Below are 19,811 nucleotides of genomic sequence, written 5' to 3'. Positions count from 1 at the left end.
GTTGACCACTACCCTCTGGATGTGACCATCTAACCAATTCCTTATCCACCAAACAGACCATCCATCAAATGCATATCTCTCCAATTTAGAGAGAAGGATGTTGTGGGGGACTATGTCAAAGGCTTTACAGAAGTCCAGATAGATGACATCCATAGCTCTCCCCTTGTCCACTGATGAAGCCACTTCATCATAGAAGGCTGGCTGGTCAGGCAGGAGTTGCCCTTGGTGAAGCCATGCTGGCTGTCTCAAATCACCTCCCTGTCCTCCATGTGCCTTAGCATAGCTTCCAGGAGGATCTGCTCCGTGATCTTCCCAGGCACAGAGGTGAGACTGACAGGTCGGTAGTTCCCAGAGTCCTCCTTTCTACCCTTTTTTAAAAATGGGGGTTATGTTTCCCCTTTTCCAGTCACCAGGGACTTCACCTGACTACCATGACTTTTCAAATGTCATGGAGAGTGGCCTGGCAACTACATCAGCCAATTCCGTCAGGACTCTGGGATTCATGTCATCAGGTCCCATAGACTTATGTATGTTCAGGTTCCTCAGGTGGTCACGAACCTGATCTTCTCTTACAGTGGGAGGGACTTTGCTCCCCCAGTCCCTGTCTTGCAGTCCTTCCACTCGAGAGATGTGGGAAGAGAGGTTGCCAGTGAAGACTGAGGCAAAAAAGCTGTTGAGTACCTCAGCCTTCTCCTTGTCCGTTGTTACCAGTTTGCCAGTCTTGCTCATCGGGGTGGGGGTTGGTACACTTTCTTTGACCTTCCTTTTCTGGCTGACATACCTGTAGAAGCCCTTCTTCCTATTCTTTGCATCCCTTGCCAAGTTCAGCTCCAGCCGTGCCTTGGCCTTCCTGACCTCATCCCTACACAGCCGGGCAGTGTCCCTATACTTTTCCCAGGATACCTGTCCCTGCTTCCATTGCCTGTGCATTTCTTTCTTGCCCTTTAGTTTGACCAGCAGGTCTTGACTCATCCGTGCTGGTCTCTTGCCTTCCTTTCCTGATTCCTTACAGCTGAGGATCAAGAGCACTTGCGCTCTATGGAAAACGTTCTTAAAGATCTGCCAGCTCTGTTCTGCTCCCTTGTCCCTGAGGGCAGTTTCCCAGGGGGTCCTATTGACTAAGTCCTTGAACAGCTGGAAGTTTACTTTCCTAAAATTCAGGGTCCTGACTGTACTCTTCACCTGACCCATATCCCTCAGGACTGTGATCATCCACCAGTACGTGATCACTGCAGCCCAGGCTGCCTCCAATCCTGATGTCTCCAGTTAGCTCACTTGTGTTGGTAACAAACAGGTCCAGTATTGCATCCCCTCTGGTAGGGCTGTCTTATTACCTGGCTTAAGAAGTTATCCTCGATGCATTCCAGGAGTCTCCTGGATTGCCTACAGCTCGACACGCTACTTTTACAGCAGATGTCGGGGTGCTTGAAGTCCCCCAGCAGGACAAGAGCCTGTGAGCTGTACCTGTACCTGCCTCCTGTAGCTGGAGTAATAGGCTCCCCTTGATCAGGCAACCTGTAGTACACACCAACCACAAGGTTCCCTGTGTTGCCTCAGTCTCTAATTCTTGCCCATAAGCTTTCAACCTGCTCATGGCTATTCTTCAGAGACAGCTCTTCACAATCTATCCATTTCTTGATGTAGAGGGCAACCCCTCCGCCCCTCCTTCCTTGCCTGTCTTCTGAACAGCTTGTAGCCATCAATAGCAACACTCCAGTCATGGGGTTCGTCCCACTAAGTTTCAGTAATGGCAAGTAGATCGTAGCTTTCTAGCAGCATGGTGGCTTCCAACTCCTCCTGTTTGTTGCCCATGCTGCGTGGACTGGTGTAGAGAAATTATTTAACAAGCCATTCTGTTAGACTTGCAAAGACAATTGGTTTCTGAAGAACTGTAGAAAATTTGTTCTCTTCAGGTTTTTCCAATACATGTGCCTATATTGAGTAGCACTTTTATTCTTCTGTCACCAAAAAAAAAGAAGAAAAAAAAAAAGCTGCATCTAAGTCCTATGGCATTCTAGAGTTAACATTGCTGGGAGAAGAGATTTGAGGAAGCGATAATGCAGAAGGATAACATTTTATATGAAAACTGTGAAAGCAAAATGTTTGCACATATGAGTCTTTAATTGTCCTTGTTTATAAAAACACCATTCCATTTTTACTTTTGGCAAGCTGTGAATATTCATTGCAAGTTAATATAGGTTGTAATTCTTGAGTGCTTTCTGGAGTTCCATGTGTCATTCCTGTACATTCACATATCAATTGCTATACACATATATTATGTATTATTATTTATATACATGTATTTTGTGTGTGTTTACTTTTCTTTATGTGTTTATATTATATGTATGCATACACACCATTAATGTGTCATTAAGAATTTATTTTTGCCATAACAAGACTCTTTCAATGTTGATAACTCTTTAAATGGCCTGAAAATAAAACTATAGAGGAGTTGTAATATTGTCAAAAATAATGAAAATTCTGAAGGATGATCAAGTATTTGAAGATGTTGTTGATTCTGTTTTATTAAATTATTTTCTTGGACTTTACATAGAACATTGTCTTTAAAATTACTCTTTGTTTTGGTCTTATGTAGCCTGTAAATGTTCGTCAAATTCTCTTTTTACACTTTGAACACAGCACTACAACTGAAATTTAATTTTAAGCATCTTAGTTTTAATTTCTTCTTATTATTTTCACATTGTTGGCAAAATATGAAGCTGTTCTTGTGTAACATCTTTTCAAAGAAAAGAAATACAGTTAAAAAATGGAACAAAATTAATTTGTAGATAAAATACAAATTTGAGTTCTGAGAAGCTGGAGTTGAAGTTTAGTCTACAATGAAGGGACGAGAATGATTTTTCTTATAAAGTCATCAGCTGAAAATGTATGTCAGACAAATGCCAACTGATGATATTGAAAGTAGCATTGAACGCATTTACTTAAAGTATATTTATGTTGTGTTTCATACCTAAAGTACTTTACTATTGCTGCAAAACAACCTTAAAACAGTATCTTAATGAAAAAAGCTCAATTGGATCATCGTTACTTCTTTAGGTCAAGATTGAACAGGTTGCTATGGAACTTCAGCTTACTCCATTCACAGTACTTTTGCGATCAGTTCTGGATCAGCTGCAGGAAAAGGATTCTGCTCGTATATTTGCTCAGCCAGTGAACCTTAAAGAGGTATGTTTTAAACTGTATTTCCTTACGTTTAGATATGACTTGGTGGCACTTAAAGTGCAAGAAAGAAATCATTGCATGCAGAGTTGGGACCAGCGTTACCTTTTAATCTCTATTCTGATAATTTACATTATCAGTTATGACTTACTGCTATGAAAGTCTATTTATACTCATATGCCAAAATAATTTCTGGGAAATGTATGGAATAACATGCATACATATTGATCTTTTGCAATAAGATTATTTGATAAAGCAAACTCGAAGGGTGTCTTAAAAATTGAAATGTGGATACTGTGTTATTACCTGCAGGTGAAATTCCTTTTCATTCAGTGGGAAACCAGATAAACTTAAAGTGTGTGTGTGTGTGCATACGTACATATACAATACATTTATACATGTGTATAAATAACATGTAGACCGTATACATGTCTATATAAATTGTGTATATATACGAGTGTGCATGTACTACATGCACACGTATATATTGTACATATGTGTACGTATGTATAAATACATATATTTGTAAGTATGTGTATGCATACACGTATAATATGTACATAAAAACACAGAATTCTAAAAACATGTAGTTTCAGCATCTGTTAGTAGAGCTCCAACTTGTTACCTAAGATGCAGAATCCTGTAATACGTAAACTTCAGTTGGCATGCAAACGTTTGCAATATCAAGATGAGCAATTCTAAGCCACGTTTTGAAGTTCTTGATTTGAGGTGTTACAAAATATGTTAGAAAATGTAGATCAGTTAATAGCTAATGTTACTTTGTCTGTAATAAGATAATTTTACCCATTCGTGTTTTAAATATTTATTCAAAGGTTCCAGACTATTTGGATCATATTAAACATCCTATGGATTTCTCTACCATGCGAAAACGGTTAGATGCTCAAGGCTATAAAAACCTCAGTGAGTTTGAAGAAGACTTCAATCTTATCATAGATAACTGTATGAAATACAATGCAAAAGACACAATATTTTATAGAGCTGCAGTGCGGTTAAGAGATCAAGGAGGTGTAGTTCTCAGGCAAGCTAGGCGAGATGCTGAAGGAATTGGTTATAATAATGAAACTGGAATGCACTTACCTGAACGGCCTAATGAATATTCATTGCAAGTTAATATAGGTTGTAATTCTTGAGTGCTTTCTGGAGTTCCATGTGTCATTCCTGTACATTCACATATCAATTGCTATACACATATATTATGTATTATTATTTATATACATGTATTTTGTGTGTGTTTACTTTTCTTTATGTGTTTATATTATATGTATGCATACACACCATTAATGTGTCATTAAGAATTTATTTTTGCCATAACAAGACTCTTTCAATGTTGATAACTCTTTAAATGGCCTGAAAATAAAACTATAGAGGAGTTGTAATATTGTCAAAAATAATGAAAATTCTGAAGGATGATCAAGTATTTGAAGATGTTGTTGATTCTGTTTTATTAAATTATTTTCTTGGACTTTACATAGAACATTGTCTTTAAAATTACTCTTTGTTTTGGTCTTATGTAGCCTGTAAATGTTCGTCAAATTCTCTTTTTACACTTTGAACACAGCACTACAACTGAAATTTAATTTTAAGCATCTTAGTTTTAATTTCTTCTTATTATTTTCACATTGTTGGCAAAATATGAAGCTGTTCTTGTGTAACATCTTTTCAAAGAAAAGAAATACAGTTAAAAAATGGAACAAAATTAATTTGTAGATAAAATACAAATTTGAGTTCTGAGAAGCTGGAGTTGAAGTTTAGTCTACAATGAAGGGACGAGAATGATTTTTCTTATAAAGTCATCAGCTGAAAATGTATGTCAGACAAATGCCAACTGATGATATTGAAAGTAGCATTGAACGCATTTACTTAAAGTATATTTATGTTGTGTTTCATACCTAAAGTACTTTACTATTGCTGCAAAACAACCTTAAAACAGTATCTTAATGAAAAAAGCTCAATTGGATCATCGTTACTTCTTTAGGTCAAGATTGAACAGGTTGCTATGGAACTTCAGCTTACTCCATTCACAGTACTTTTGCGATCAGTTCTGGATCAGCTGCAGGAAAAGGATTCTGCTCGTATATTTGCTCAGCCAGTGAACCTTAAAGAGGTATGTTTTAAACTGTATTTCCTTACGTTTAGATATGACTTGGTGGCACTTAAAGTGCAAGAAAGAAATCATTGCATGCAGAGTTGGGACCAGCGTTACCTTTTAATCTCTATTCTGATAATTTACATTATCAGTTATGACTTACTGCTATGAAAGTCTATTTATACTCATATGCCAAAATAATTTCTGGGAAATGTATGGAATAACATGCATACATATTGATCTTTTGCAATAAGATTATTTGATAAAGCAAACTCGAAGGGTGTCTTAAAAATCGAAATGTGGATACTGTGTTATTACCTGCAGGTGAAATTCCTTTTCATTCAGTGGGAAACCAGATAAACTTAAAGTGTGTGTGTGTGTGTGCATACGTACATATACAATACATTTATACATGTGTATAAATAACATGTAGACCGTATACATGTCTATATAAATTGTGTATATATACGAGTGTGCATGTACTACATGCACACGTATATATTGTACATATGTGTACGTATGTATAAATACATATATTTGTAAGTATGTGTATGCATACACGTATAATATGTACATAAAAACACAGAATTCTAAAAACATGTAGTTTCAGCATCTGTTAGTAGAGCTCCAACTTGTTACCTAAGATGCAGAATCCTGTAATACGTAAACTTCAGTTGGCATGCAAACGTTTGCAATATCAAGATGAGCAATTCTAAGCCACGTTTTGAAGTTCTTGATTTGAGGTGTTACAAAATATGTTAGAAAATGTAGATCAGTTAATAGCTAATGTTACTTTGTCTGTAATAAGATAATTTTACCCATTCGTGTTTTAAATATTTATTCAAAGGTTCCAGACTATTTGGATCATATTAAACATCCTATGGATTTCTCTACCATGCGAAAACGGTTAGATGCTCAAGGCTATAAAAACCTCAGTGAGTTTGAAGAAGACTTCAATCTTATCATAGATAACTGTATGAAATACAATGCAAAAGACACAATATTTTATAGAGCTGCAGTGCGGTTAAGAGATCAAGGAGGTGTAGTTCTCAGGCAAGCTAGGCGAGATGCTGAAGGAATTGGTTATAATAATGAAACTGGAATGCACTTACCTGAACGGCCTAAACTTGAGTCACCCCAGCCTTTCTCTTGGGAAGATGGTAAGATGTTTTTGGATTATTTTTAAAAGTTGCATTTTTCATTACACACAGTGTGTACGTTCCATACAGATGTTTAGGATTGTTACTGTTCAGTTTGCTGACTAGATTCCCCCCCATTAAAAACGTTGCTTGAAAGATTCAAGTGTTTCTATTCTACTAGATCTGTCGTTAGGAAACAGTGTTAGCTAGATTCTGATTTTGACAATGCCAGAGCCTAATTTAAGATACATTAAAAAAGTTTTTAAATTGAGGACTTTTTTTCACATGATTGTATATGCTTGTAAATCATGGAAAATGACTACCAGTGCGCATAAACTTCAGCACATTCTTAAATAACCTACTGAATTAAAAAATGAAGCACATTTGTAATACTAGGAATGAAAATGACTTCTTTTGACATACATACCAGTTTTCTGAGGATTTGGCAGTAAGGAGAACAATTAACATGTTTCTTTTATAACCATAATCTTGCCCTTCTCTTTGACAAGAACAAAGTATCTATTACGGTAGGAAGGATTAATTATGTCTTCCTTCTGACCTTTTATTTCTTTGCTTTACTACTTAGTTTTCTTGAGCAAAATGCTGATCAAGAAGAATGTTAATTATATAGTAGGAATTCATTTCAACATTTCTTCACTGGTAACAGTGAAGCTACTAAGACTGTGATCTAAGTAGCTTTTTCATGACATTTTTTTAATTCTGGCAAGTGAATTTTATTTTTTTTTCCTCCTGTTGGTAGTATTATTCTGGGAAATATTCTGGGAAACACTAACACATTTTCAATTTCAGTGGATAGGTTACTGAATCCTGCAAACAGAGCGCATATGTCCTTGGAGGAACAGCTGAGAGAGTTGCTAGAAAAACTTGATCTCACCTGTGCAATGAAATCCAGTGGGTCAAGGAGCAAAAGAGCAAAGCTGTTAAAGAAAGAAATCAGCATTATTCGCAACAAACTAAGTCAGCAACACAACCAAGCTCCTCAAATAGAATCAGGTATTGGAAGTTTTGAAGAAGAAAGTGCAGCATTAGAACAAGATGGAGAAGAAGAAGGTAAGATTTTCAACTATGTTTCAATCAGTACTGTTCTGAACCTCTTCAGTCAGGTGCTTTAATCATGTGAATTAAAGAATAAATGAATATCATACTTAATTTTTAAATGGACAAATAGCCACTTAATCACAACAAATATTTTAAGAATATGAGAATGATCTCTTTAAACAAAACCTCCCTCCATTATTTTTCACAGTAGCAAGGCTTTTTAAAAATTTAGGTGTTAAGAAATAAAAGTACAAACAATCTCATACGAAAAGAAATCAGAAATGCCTGAGTGGAAAACATCTTTGTACTTTCAGAAATCCACTTAAATGCCAAAATATGTATTAGGGATCATGTGAGCCTAGGTCACTGGTGCTGAAAACTCTGGCCATTGTACTGTTTTTTGTAGCTTTTTTTATTCTCTACTCCAGACTCTGGGGAGGGTGGAGGGTAGGTTTGGGTTGGTTTCTTGTTTTGTTTTGATTTTGTTGGGTGGGGGTTTTTTGTTTTGTTTTAAATAAAGCTAACTATTGATAGGACTTAACAAACTTCATGTTGTACAATCAAGTCAGCCATATCTAACCAGCCCTTCCCCTTGCGCTTCTCTTCCTCCTCAAAACATTGGTCTCAGAACTGCATCTACTCTTGGCTAATTCCCATTGATTTCAATGAGAGCAATATACTAGAAAGACCTAACTTTATATTTCAGTTGAATGTCCTATTGCTTTTTTAGCTTTTAAATCAGTTACTGAGGTCTTTATTGCTCATTTTTAAACGATGCAAAGAAAATCTAGTCTCTCACAAAAAAAAAAGCTCTATTGAGTTTGTTTCATGATCAGCTCTTCTCTAAAAAGCTAACCTATTTTTCTTTAGGAGAGTTAGAGACGTGTTTCATTTTGAATAAGTGCATTGAATGGGAGGAGGAAAGAGCTCAAGGAAAAGTGGAAGCATGGTTATAAATAAAAGTCTGTGTCTGGTGCAGCTTGATGCTCTCAAAATTTTTGAAAGGTGAAGTCAATAACATGACTGTCCTTAACTGCCATTCAAACAGCAACTTGGTGTTTATTTCTTAGTGTGACTAAGACAGTGCTTTTCAAACATACAACTTGCTTGAGATTTGAACAATGGTAGAAAAAGTGTACGTGAATCAGTATGCTTGTTCTGAGGCTGTTAAGTATTCTTAATGTTTAATGATTTGGGGGGGGGTGTCTTTTTAATTTTCAAGTGATGATGCTACTGAATATAGTTCTTTAGGAATGTAGTTTCTGGCAGATAATGAATACACTAACTTTTTTTACTTGTAGCTTAACATTTTTATGACACAGCCTTTCACTGCAGCTGTTGTGGAAAAAATAGTCCAAAAGTGAGCAGTAGCTGTTTTCTTACATTTACAGTATGCTTTTTAAAAAAAGCATAATGAAGAGCATGATCCAGAGTTGATTGGCATTGTTGTTACAATTCTGATCTAGTGAAGAGTAATAGTCATTAGTTCAAATTTTGATTCTGAAATGGAAGGTACTTAAGAGAGGAGTAAAGAAAAGAAGTTGCCAAAAAGAAAGATGAGGAAAGTAGTAGTATCCTGTGCCCAGGATCTCTACAGGAGCTGACTTTAGAAGAGCTGTGAATTACCCCCTTGCAATTCTGTTTTCAGTTTCTGATCATGTGAAAAATACGGTACCAGAATAACCCCATGAAGTTTAGGTTTTAGTGTCTAAATAGTTTTCAAGTGTCTTCCTGTGCTTAGTGTCTAAATAGTTTTCAAGTGTCTTTCTGTGCTTAAATCTTTTTGTGAATATTTTCTAATTAATTGTAAGAAAATCAGAATTTATTCACAAAGAACAGTCACCTTGGACACTCTAAAGTACAGGCTTTTTTAATTGGTGGTACTTTAAATGTGCTTATTTGGCTGTTAATTTCATTCTAAATGTCTTCCTGAAATATTATTTACCAATTCTAATACTTGTATGCCTTCAAAGGATGTGAGCATAGTCACACTTTATTTTAACAATATATTTTTAATATGAACTATGCTATTGTTTGATTAAACCTTGAACAATTGGGCATAGATTTTTCTGCACTTAGAAGTCATTGATTTCCAAGCAAGCATTGCTGAGCCAAAACCAAAACAATATAGAGATAATATTTAATCCGCTACAGATACAGGGCTTAAACCTTTGGTTTTTTACACCTTTTTTTTCAGGTGACATAGAAAAATTAACTAAATTTAAAAATTTCATGTGATAGCATAAATATTACAGTAGTCTCATACAGTTACTATAGAATAAGCATCTTCTCACTAATTTGTATTTTACAAGATTCTTTTGGAAGCTAGAAAGAAGGTTTTAACATCTTTTTGAGTTGATAATTATGGGTTAGGAAGTCCTCCTACTTGTATTTGGGAATGCTGCAACAGTAGAATGTTGTTTTGTTCCCCCCCATCACTTGGGATGAAAAATTGAAACTAGTTTTATACACTCATAGTTATATCTCCGTTGTCTTTTCCCAGCATGGAATTACTGCAATTGACTGGGAACTGATGGGGGGGGGGGGGGGAATGGTAGAGGGTGGTTTTTCTGATTGCTCCTATTAAATCTGCAGTGTGTATTTGCCAACTAGTGGCTACTCAAGCTGCAAGGGTTTGGGGGGGGGTTTTTGTTTTTTCCCCCCCCCTTTTTTTTTTTTTTTTTTTAGATAAAAATTCTTGCCCCAACCGTAAAAAAAATTTTAAACTTTCTTGTTAAAACTTCTAGCCACAACTGTAAAACAACTTTGCAAATCTTGCTTTTCTGTAAATTTTATAACACATTTTAGCTCACTCTACTAGATGAGGTTACAAATACTTTTTATTTTTTAAATGCTTATCTGATAAAATTTGTCTTAGGTAGGTAAGGTGAATATCGATAAGGTGAAATACATAAAAATGTGTATTATCAAAAATTTTACTTGAATGGCAGTGTAATTGCATTTAACAGATAATCATCCACCACCCCAACTTTCTATTTATAATAATAGATTTCTTAGTGTTTAGTTAATGAAACTAACATAACTGCATGACAAGTAAAAAGTATTTATCCAGGTGTAAATTGTTAACACCAACTATAAACGCCTACTTTTCTATCCCTGTTACATTCCCAGTATAAAAGTAGGAACTACTAACTAGGACAGATTGTTGCTAGACAAGGTTTGTTTTTAAAATGTTATGCTTTGTTTCCAAACAACAGTTTATTTGGTGGGCTGCACATTTATAGTGAGTTTTATAATAGACTTTATAACTACAGGTTTTCAAAAATCACACTCTATTTATAATTTTTTCAGGAGATAAATCTCCCCCTAAACTTGAACCATCAGATGCATTACCTCTTCCTTCAAACTTGGAGACTAATTCAGAACCACCAACCCTCAAACCAGTAGAACTCAATCCAGAGCAGAGTAAGCTTTACAAAAGAGTAAAATTTGATAATGAATTATATAGCACTTCCATTCAGAAAGAAATAAATGGACACACTCCAGAACACTTACTTGACAGTAATCTCAATGAGTCGACTGTTTCTGCTGTAGCTGAGTCATCAACTGATGTAAACAGACGTACATCCATTCTCTTCTGCAAATCGAAAAGTATAAGCCCCCAAAAGTCTGCAAAGAACACTGAAACCCAGCCAACTTCTCCACAGCTAGGGACCAAAACCTTTTTGTCTGTAGTCCTTCCAAGGTTGGAGACACTTCTGCACCCAAGGAAAAGATCAAGGAGTGCATGTGGAGATTCTGAGGTTGATGATGAGTCCCCTGTAAAGCGCTTGGATACAGGTAAACGTTACAAAACTTATTTGAATGGATGCATCTCGAAAGTTAACATACCTGTTAATTTTTTGACACACATGTAATTGTTAATCTTCAGATTTTAGCACTTGAACAGTTTTTCCTCATAGTTGAGTAATTACAGTTCAGAAAATTACTGATTAGTTTTTGTGTTGGCCCTGTACAATTAGACTTAGTGAACCAAGTTTAACTTTTTCAGTTTTCACTTTAGCAATGGGATCTTCAAGTTTACGTGTATGGGTGGGTGATTTTTTTTTTTAAGTTGTTTTCTATTTCCTTTTGTTGCAACCAATAGGAAAGGTGAATCAGCTGCTTTTTTGGAAATTCCCTGTTAAATTACATGGAATCTTTGTATATGGTGCCAAAACTAGAACTCTCATAAGGAGGAGCTGATGACTTCATTTTGCTGTAGTGTTACTCCAAGCATATTTTCACGTTATGAAACTGATGACTGTGTATGAGGTGCTTTGTATACCCATGTATTTTATGGAAGTGTTAAAATCCCAAAGTATAATGACACTTCCTGTGTTTCTTTTCTTTAGTCTGTGCACTTTAAATAAATAAAGTTGAAGAAACTAAGTGTAAGATTATGCTCTTAATGAGACTTCTCTAAAGAACATTAAAAAAAAGAAAGTTATCTTGATACACTGGTGCAGTACAGTTGAAGACATTAATTACACCTTTTCTTAGCGAACTGTAGTTCTGTTTATTGAAGAAGTTTGAATAAAACCCTCTTTGAGGAAGAACAGCAGCATAAGGAAATTACTTAAGTATATTTCCTTAACATTATCCGTGGCCATTGCTATGGCTTTTATATTACCTTTGAAACAAATACTCTGTTTCATTGTCATGTTAATAACCCATATGTAGGTATGAAACAGCATGTGGTTTCTTGTGTCTTTGAATGAAAAATAGAGGAATTTAATTTGAACATTTATTGTGAAGATGTGCTCCAAAAGCTTTTTGTGTTTTTTGTGGTGATTTTTTTGTGTTTTGAAGGGGGAGGAGGGTTGGTTGGCTGGGGTTTTTTTGTTCGGGGTTTTTTGGGGGATTTTTTTTGTTTGTTTGTTTTAATAATCAAGCGAGGAGGAATTAATAATCAAGCGAGTAGGAAAATTATTCTAATGCTGGAATCATAGCATAAGAAAATAATAAGTAAGATAAGGGGGGTGGGGGGGTCTTTTCGTTTATATTTTTGTTTCTTTGTTTCACCTCTTTGGAAAGCCATTTCCATTCCTTTTCATAACAGCTTGGAAAGAGCACGTGTGTTTGATCTGGTACTTTAGTTCTGAAGTAGGAATCGTGAAGGTAGTATGATGATAGAAGTGAGTTAATCTTCATTAATGATGCAAATAGCTTTGGTTTCCAAATACTCCAATTTACCAGTCTTTAATCTAGATAATTTCATTATGTACCTTTATACAGATTGCATTTTATCACACGCACAGTGAATCATTTTGTGCTAGCTCACACCAGGAATTAGTACTAATTCCTTGAAATTTTTATCTTAAACACTGTGAATTGTTTCTTCGGGGAAAAAATGTTTTTGTTATGTAGGAAAACTGACTTAATTCTTGACCAAAAAAAAAAAACAAACCCCTACCAGATTTCTGAATACATTTAAAATCTGACATTTTGTTCCTTTTCTGTCTGTGGAGTTAGGTGTATGTAGGGCAAATATGCTTTTGATTATCTTCAAAACAAAAAAAAACCAAACAAAACAACCCAAACAATTATGTAGTTTCTTTTCTGTCTGTGGAGTTAGGTGTATGTAGGGCAAATATGCTTTTGATTATCTTCAAAACAAAAAAAAACCAAACAAAACAACCCAAACAATTATGGATAGTTTCTTTTAATTTTAGTACTCTTCCCATTTCAGAATTTCTACTTGTTTTTTTTTTTTTTTAAATGTAATATGTAGGCTAGTAACAGGAATAAAATCCAAAAGGTTAAAAGATTTTTTTTTTTTAATTTTTAAATAAAATTCTGTAACTTCTTCCTGAAGCTAATGAAGATATGCACAGAATTAAATTTATGTAGAACTAATAATTAGGGGCATTTATATTTAAACTTTTTATTTGTTTGCTCAAGAAGAGACTGTGTATGTGAATTGAAATGTTTTAACCAAATTAAATTCACCTGAAGGTGTTATAGTTATTCTTTAATAGTACGTGTGTTTTTAAGTATATATGGTTCGTAGAGATGTGTCAGCTTATCAAATCTTATTCCTGTGATTCTTTTTCCATTTGCAACCAAAAATTTTGCTTTCACGTTGGAGATTTTATTCCTCGTTATTTTTCAAATTGTGTCTCCACACTAATTTAAGCGATTTGCAATTGGCAGCTATTTTGAGCTACGGTTCAGCAGGAAACCAGCACAAACCTCAGATGCTTTCCAAGATTTAAAACCAGTTGAATTGTTTTACTTTTGTATTAGCAAGCTGGTGTTAATTCATGCAGATGGCTGTGTTGTGATAAAAATAAATGAGATCATGTATACAGTAATATAATTTTTTTTCTATTTGGATATTTTTCACAAAATTTTAATTTCATGCTGCTGGTAAAAAACATTTTTATTCAAAAGATTTCAGCAGACATGAGCCTTTCCCTCCAAAGCTATACCATGATAGAAGAGGCATGCTTCAGGCTTCTTACATGCGTTCTTGTGAGTTAGCAACTTCATGAGCAATCACTATAGTTGAAAATGAATTATGATTGCGCAGTTTTCTTTGACTGGTATGAATGTTAAATATCCTCAATTCTAGTCGATGTAGGAAAAAGTTGTTAAAAAGGACTTTGCTTAATATACAAAGCAGTCAAATTTTTAAGTGGTCGAGAGCTGCACTGTCACACCTCTTTTTTTTTTTTTTTTTTCCTTACCTATTCCTAACCAATGTGGGGGTTTTGCCATTACTTAAGGATGCCTTGTTGTTTTGTCCCTCACCTTACTCAATCTCATCCATGTTTCCCCCTTTCATGTCACTCATATGTATTCTTATATGAAAAATCATAGAATCATAGAATCATTGAGGTTGGAAAAGACCTCTAAGATCATCGAGTCCAACCATCGACCCAACACCACCATGCCCACTAAACCATGTCCCTAAGGGCCTCATCTACACATCTTTTAAATACCTCCAGGGATGGGGACTCCACCACTTCCCTGGGCAGCCTGTTCCAATGTTTAACCACTCTTTCAGTAAAGACATTTCAAAGGAAGACTCTAAAGCTTGCCTAGTTAAGTAAAACCACACATACTTTGTCTGATGTTTCATTATTCTCAGAGACTGCCTTTTATTATGCTCTCTTGAATTACATTTGTGGTTGGTGTGCTTGCCAGTTAGTTTCACGAAAGACACATACAGGATCCATTGGCACACTACTTTGTAAGTATGGTGTCCCATATGTTGTTGGTTTTCATATATAAAATAATTATTGAAATACTAGCTTTTTTCAGAAATAAGGGACTATTGCACAACATGACTTAACCTTTGAAGAGGACTGAAAGCAGTTCACTTTAATACTCTGACCTCCCTTTATATGTGAATCTTTGTTTAAAAAATATGAAGCAATAGTGTAATGTAACCTTACATTTTAATTTCATAGTGTTCTACTAGGGCATTATCGCTTACATATATAGCACATCTTTCTCCATAGTTGCTGTGTGGAAACTAAACAACTACATAGTGGAGAGATGCATTTAAAAATTTCCTATGTGTACTTGATGTATCTTGGTTTTGCTTCCTATGGTATCTAGCAATTTCGAAAAGAAGATAGGTTGTTTTACTTAGGAAATTTTGGTCACATCAGAGATTGATGTATGATTCTTGAAATTCAGGCATGTCAAATCTTAACTGCGACAAGTTCGATGACCTTTTCAAAATATCCATTGTATACTTAGCTTGCTCTTTTGTTACAAAGATTAATCCTTCTTGTCAGGAAATCAGTTGGTGCAGTTATTACATCTGAGAAAAATAAAGCTGATCAGTGGATAGAAGGTAGATTTTACTGACCATTTAAAAATTTGCCTATATCAGTTGTGTATTGGAAAGATAAATTCCTGGAACAAATGAGTGTTTTAAGATACTTTTCGAGCATTATAAAATACTAGACTACGTTCATATTAAATTTTCATGTTGTTCTTGGTTTTACCGGTCACCTTTAAGCTTTCATAAATTTAGGATAGTAATTCACAGTTACTGTGTTGGTACCCTCTATTTTAATTAGAAACTAAGTATTTAGAATATACTATCCTAAAGCAATTACTTTACTTTATCATAGAATTAGGATTGCAAATAACGATTATTATAGTGCAGTATGTTGGTTTTCTGTTATTTCTTGGCTAGATAACAGTAATAGAAAATTTCAGTGAAACTTATCATTTACTTAGTATTCTTCTTGCTTCCAGCTACACAGATTTTCTCAAGGCACTGAAACGGATGTAAACAAATATTTATAAACTGGATCACTGAATTACAGTATTTAACACAGTAAAAAGCACAGGGTTTTTCTGGGGGTGGCGGAATTTATCATTTCTTAATATATACTTTGCATATAGTTGTCAGTGTACAACAAACATAATTATACTTTATTAAATCTAATAGTAAATGTTGGGCTGACTTTGTTTCTGCCCAATCGCTACAAAATGTTTGACGGCACTTAAGAACTGTCTGCAGGTAACTTCTATGTGAATTCCACTTGCATTTGATATAATTTAATACTGTAGCGGTGACCACTTTTACTTAATTTTATTTGGTGTGATAAGGACAGAGATTATATCTGGGGTAAAATGGAACACAGGTTATTTTTTTGAATTCTTCAATACTTGATTTCTAAGAAATCTTTGGCTCTTTGGAGCACAGGACAATTTGATTAAAAGTCGAGCTTCGTATGTGTAGCATTCAATTACCATTCTCTAAATGGAAGAAATGAAAGTAAAATGTGTATCTAAGAATATAACTTACGTCCTTTAAGTAAATGACAAACTAAACTAGAGGTTGCTCAGTGAAAAAAACAAATTGGCATAATTACTCATCTGTTAACATAGACAGGAGTGATAGTGCATACATATATTCATGAGTAAAATGCAGTAATTTGACTAAATCTACTGACAGATCCAGAGTCCTTACACTTTGAATTAAAACTATTCTTTTTTTTTTTTTCTTTTTTTCTTCAGATGCATAGCGATTGTTTCCTGTGAAATTTAGTTATTTAAGCACTTAGCGATGTCCAAAAACTTCAGCTGCCTGCCTTCAGGAAGCTTCAAAACATAAAACATTTTAAGGTGTATATGCAAACAAACAAAGCATTTGAGATTGTGAAGGCCTAAAAGGAATTATCCCCTGGCTTGTTAAATTTGTCAGTATAGAGACATGGGGACAACAGGAGCTCGACTGCTGAGTTGTCGGGATAAAACCAGGCTGCAGAGCAGCCCATAAGTACCAAAGAGGCTGAGAAAGTGAAGTTTGACTAGAACAATACCAAAATTATTTGGGGGGGGGATGCTAGTGCATTTTTGCTTGGTTTTGACAAGTTTTTTTCTTTGTTTGGGTTTTTTGTTTGGGGTTTTTTGGGGTTTTTTTGACGGGATGATAGGCCACTGAGAAACTTTGACCATTTGCTAAGAAAATCAGGCAAATTAAGGCGAGAAATTTGAAAAAACTGAATGCTGCGTTTCTTTATTTGTATTTGGCCCGCTCAAGCTTTAGACAGGGATTCTGGCAGCCCTACTAAAATTTTTGCAAATTTAATTTCTGGAAAAATTTTGAGAAATAGGAGAGGATTTGTGTAATACATGTGCAATAGAATAAGTGCATAAGGCAGAAAGAGGGGGAAAGAAACTATTTTATACCAGTCAACAATTGCAATGACATTTAAGAGAATAAATGTTCCTTTTGGTTTTATTTCATCTGAAGAATGATATTATTAACTTCCTCACCATCAAAAATCCTTTGCTTATTTCTTGATTTGTATTACTAGAATAGAGGGAATTTTGAGCAACATAGTCAAGAACAGTGGGGCTTGATGAACAACTAGATAAATGGGGGTTTTGTCCTTTTTCAAGGTTTGTGAAGTGTATGCATGCATAAGTTATAATATGCATTAATATTTTAGAAATTTTTCTTGGGTCTTAAACCTGATAATTTCTTCGAAAGTACTATCTTTTGGGTTATTTTTAAGATACTAATTATTAGCACCCAACTTACAATTGGTATGTTTTCTAAGATCAGTATAACTGAATCTTCTGTAATAATAAAAAAATATTTCTAGATGCCCTTCTGTTTTTCTTGATGCTGTAGGAGTTGTGGAGCCTTTTACTGTATTCTGGCATTTAATTTTTTTAATGCTTAGCTCATTTCTTGGCCCAGCTTTAGCTTTCTAAAAAAATAAAATGGCATAGTCCCCTATGTGCTTCATCTGTGGCATTTAACACTAATTCTTCTGTGTGGTGCTGATGGTAAACAGAGAACTGTGGGATTTATTGAAGGTATTAAAAAAAAAGTTAATTTGGAGATCCACACTATGCTTATAAATTAAGAACACACTTGCCATGGTGTTGGAGCTTAGTATAGATGATCTACCTTCAAATTCACAGGCCTAGATATCTTGAAGTCCCTTGTATCGAGTACATAAGGTACCAGAGTTGATCAGATTACCATTATATTTGACCTATTTGGAACATCATAGAATCATAGAATAGTTTGGGTTGGAAGGGACCTTTAAAGGTCATCTAGTCCAACCCCCACATACTCAGGTCTGATTTAAGAGGTGGATGATCATAAAAATTAATCCGATGACTCCAACAGTAACTTTGGGCACTGAACCTGGAAGTCAAAAATACATGTGACTTAGGGCTCGTTCTTCTGTGAGTGGAGAGAGGGGGAGACAGTTTCCACAGTATGACTGACTGCAAGATTATGTCTCTCAGAAAAGGTTTGTGTGGGGGTTTGTTCATGTTTTCTTTTTTTTTCCTTTCCCCTTTTCCCCCCCTAGATGAGAATAGATTATGTAGTTACCTGCGTAGAGGGAGGTCCTCCATAAACAGTAATTATGATAGTATGTACTTTTACTGTACCATACACGCAGTCCAATATTTTGGGACATTTTTAATTGATAGCTCTCTTCTGTGTTTCCCATTGTAGTACCCAGACATAGCTTCTTTGGTGTGTGTAGAGGAAGTGTACACATAAGAAGGTATCCCATACAAAGAAACATGTATTACTCAAGAATAGGTAAAATACTTGGAAGTTGCTTTTATTTTGTTGGTACCAAAACAGTGTTCGTTGGTCATGCTGTCACTTGGACTTTGTCAGGCCATGCTATCCTAACATGGTAACACTCCCCCCACTTTCATTTTCCTTTCTCTCCTTTTTTTTTTTTTCCTCTCTTTTCTTCCTTTACTTTTCCCTTTTCCCCTCCCTCCAAAACTGTAACAGTACAGCTGTCATTTAGAAATTACTTTCTAACAACAGGTCATTGGAAAAAAAATGAAGATGAAAGCAGATGTTGAGAACTAACCTTTGGCTGATAAGAATGGCTTAAGTACTCCCGAGTTCTATAAAAATATTTTTTTGTTGAAGATAAAAGTATTTTAGGTCTGAGGGGGAAAAGAAAACATACTGTAGATTAATCTGATTAGATACAAAGATGTGAATATGCGAGTCAGCCTTATTTTAACTCTTTGTGTTCAGTGCTGCCTAAAAATCGCAAAGCTGGGTTGGTGTTTAGTAGCCCTTGATTATCCTCACTTGATGATGCTTCCAGCGCTGTCAGGTTGACTGCATGAGCGGTGAAACATCTTGTTTTGTCTCTGCAGCTCCTTTCATTGAAGCCAGGAAGACAATCTTAGGATTGCAAGCACTGTTAATTTTTGCTAAGCTGGAGTAGATTTTTAGTGTGATGTTGCGGTCTCTTAAAATGTTTCAGATCATGCACTTCCTCAAGTACAGTGCAAGCTATCATAGAAGGAGGCTGTTCCATGCCTTTCGTATGCACTGAATCTTTTATACTGAATCACTTGAAGTTTTCATCTCCCTGTGTGAAATACCTCTCAAGGTACAAAAGGCCTGGAAAATTACGTCCAAAAATGCAGCTGTGTAACTTAATGAAGTAACGGGCTAATTGAAGGACTTGCAGGAGTGGCAGATCTCTGGTAAACAGATCTGCCTTCATCTTTCTTTCAGATGGCAACTTCAGTTTCAGTTTCTGTTCTCTGTCCTAGAATGAGGCACAAATAAAGAACCGATTTTTCTAAATAGCTGTAAAAGGCAAATAAATGGTAAATGATTTGTTTCCTTTTTAATTGGGTAGGATTGCTAGACGTGCTTACATAAGAGAGTTCTGAAGTTCACCTGTCCATCTGTTTCCTTTTCTTTGGATACCATGCCCAGCAATTGTGTTCTCACAATTATGGGGAAACATTTATTTTCAAAGAAGAAAAAGTGTTGGTAAAAGCTCTGTATAAAATCCTTTAGATAGTAATTTAAGAAAAAGAAGTTAGTTCCATTTAGGAAA

The 19,811-nt window shown here is 35.2% G+C and overlaps 1 protein-coding gene across 1 annotated transcript in view; it reads left to right on the top strand.

The window, feature by feature from the left end:
- Window positions 1–19,811, top strand: part of BRD1 (bromodomain containing 1) — a 63,132-nt gene that overhangs the window by 23,246 nt on the left and 20,075 nt on the right. The window contains exons 4-7 of the mRNA XM_009290908.1: window positions 3,058–3,186; window positions 6,135–6,447; window positions 7,237–7,497; window positions 10,798–11,286. Coding sequence (XP_009289183.1) covers window positions 3,058–3,186; window positions 6,135–6,447; window positions 7,237–7,497; window positions 10,798–11,286 — 1,192 coding nt within the window. The remainder of the gene's footprint in view (window positions 1–3,057; window positions 3,187–6,134; window positions 6,448–7,236; window positions 7,498–10,797; window positions 11,287–19,811) is intronic.

This window comes from Aptenodytes forsteri, unplaced genomic scaffold (genome assembly GCF_000699145.1).
Source record: "Aptenodytes forsteri isolate BGI_AS27 unplaced genomic scaffold, ASM69914v1 Scaffold189, whole genome shotgun sequence".
Taxonomy (NCBI): domain Eukaryota; kingdom Metazoa; phylum Chordata; class Aves; order Sphenisciformes; family Spheniscidae; genus Aptenodytes; species Aptenodytes forsteri.
The sequence above is the reverse complement of the archived record's forward strand: the minus strand, read 5'-3'. Positions and strand labels throughout refer to the sequence as shown.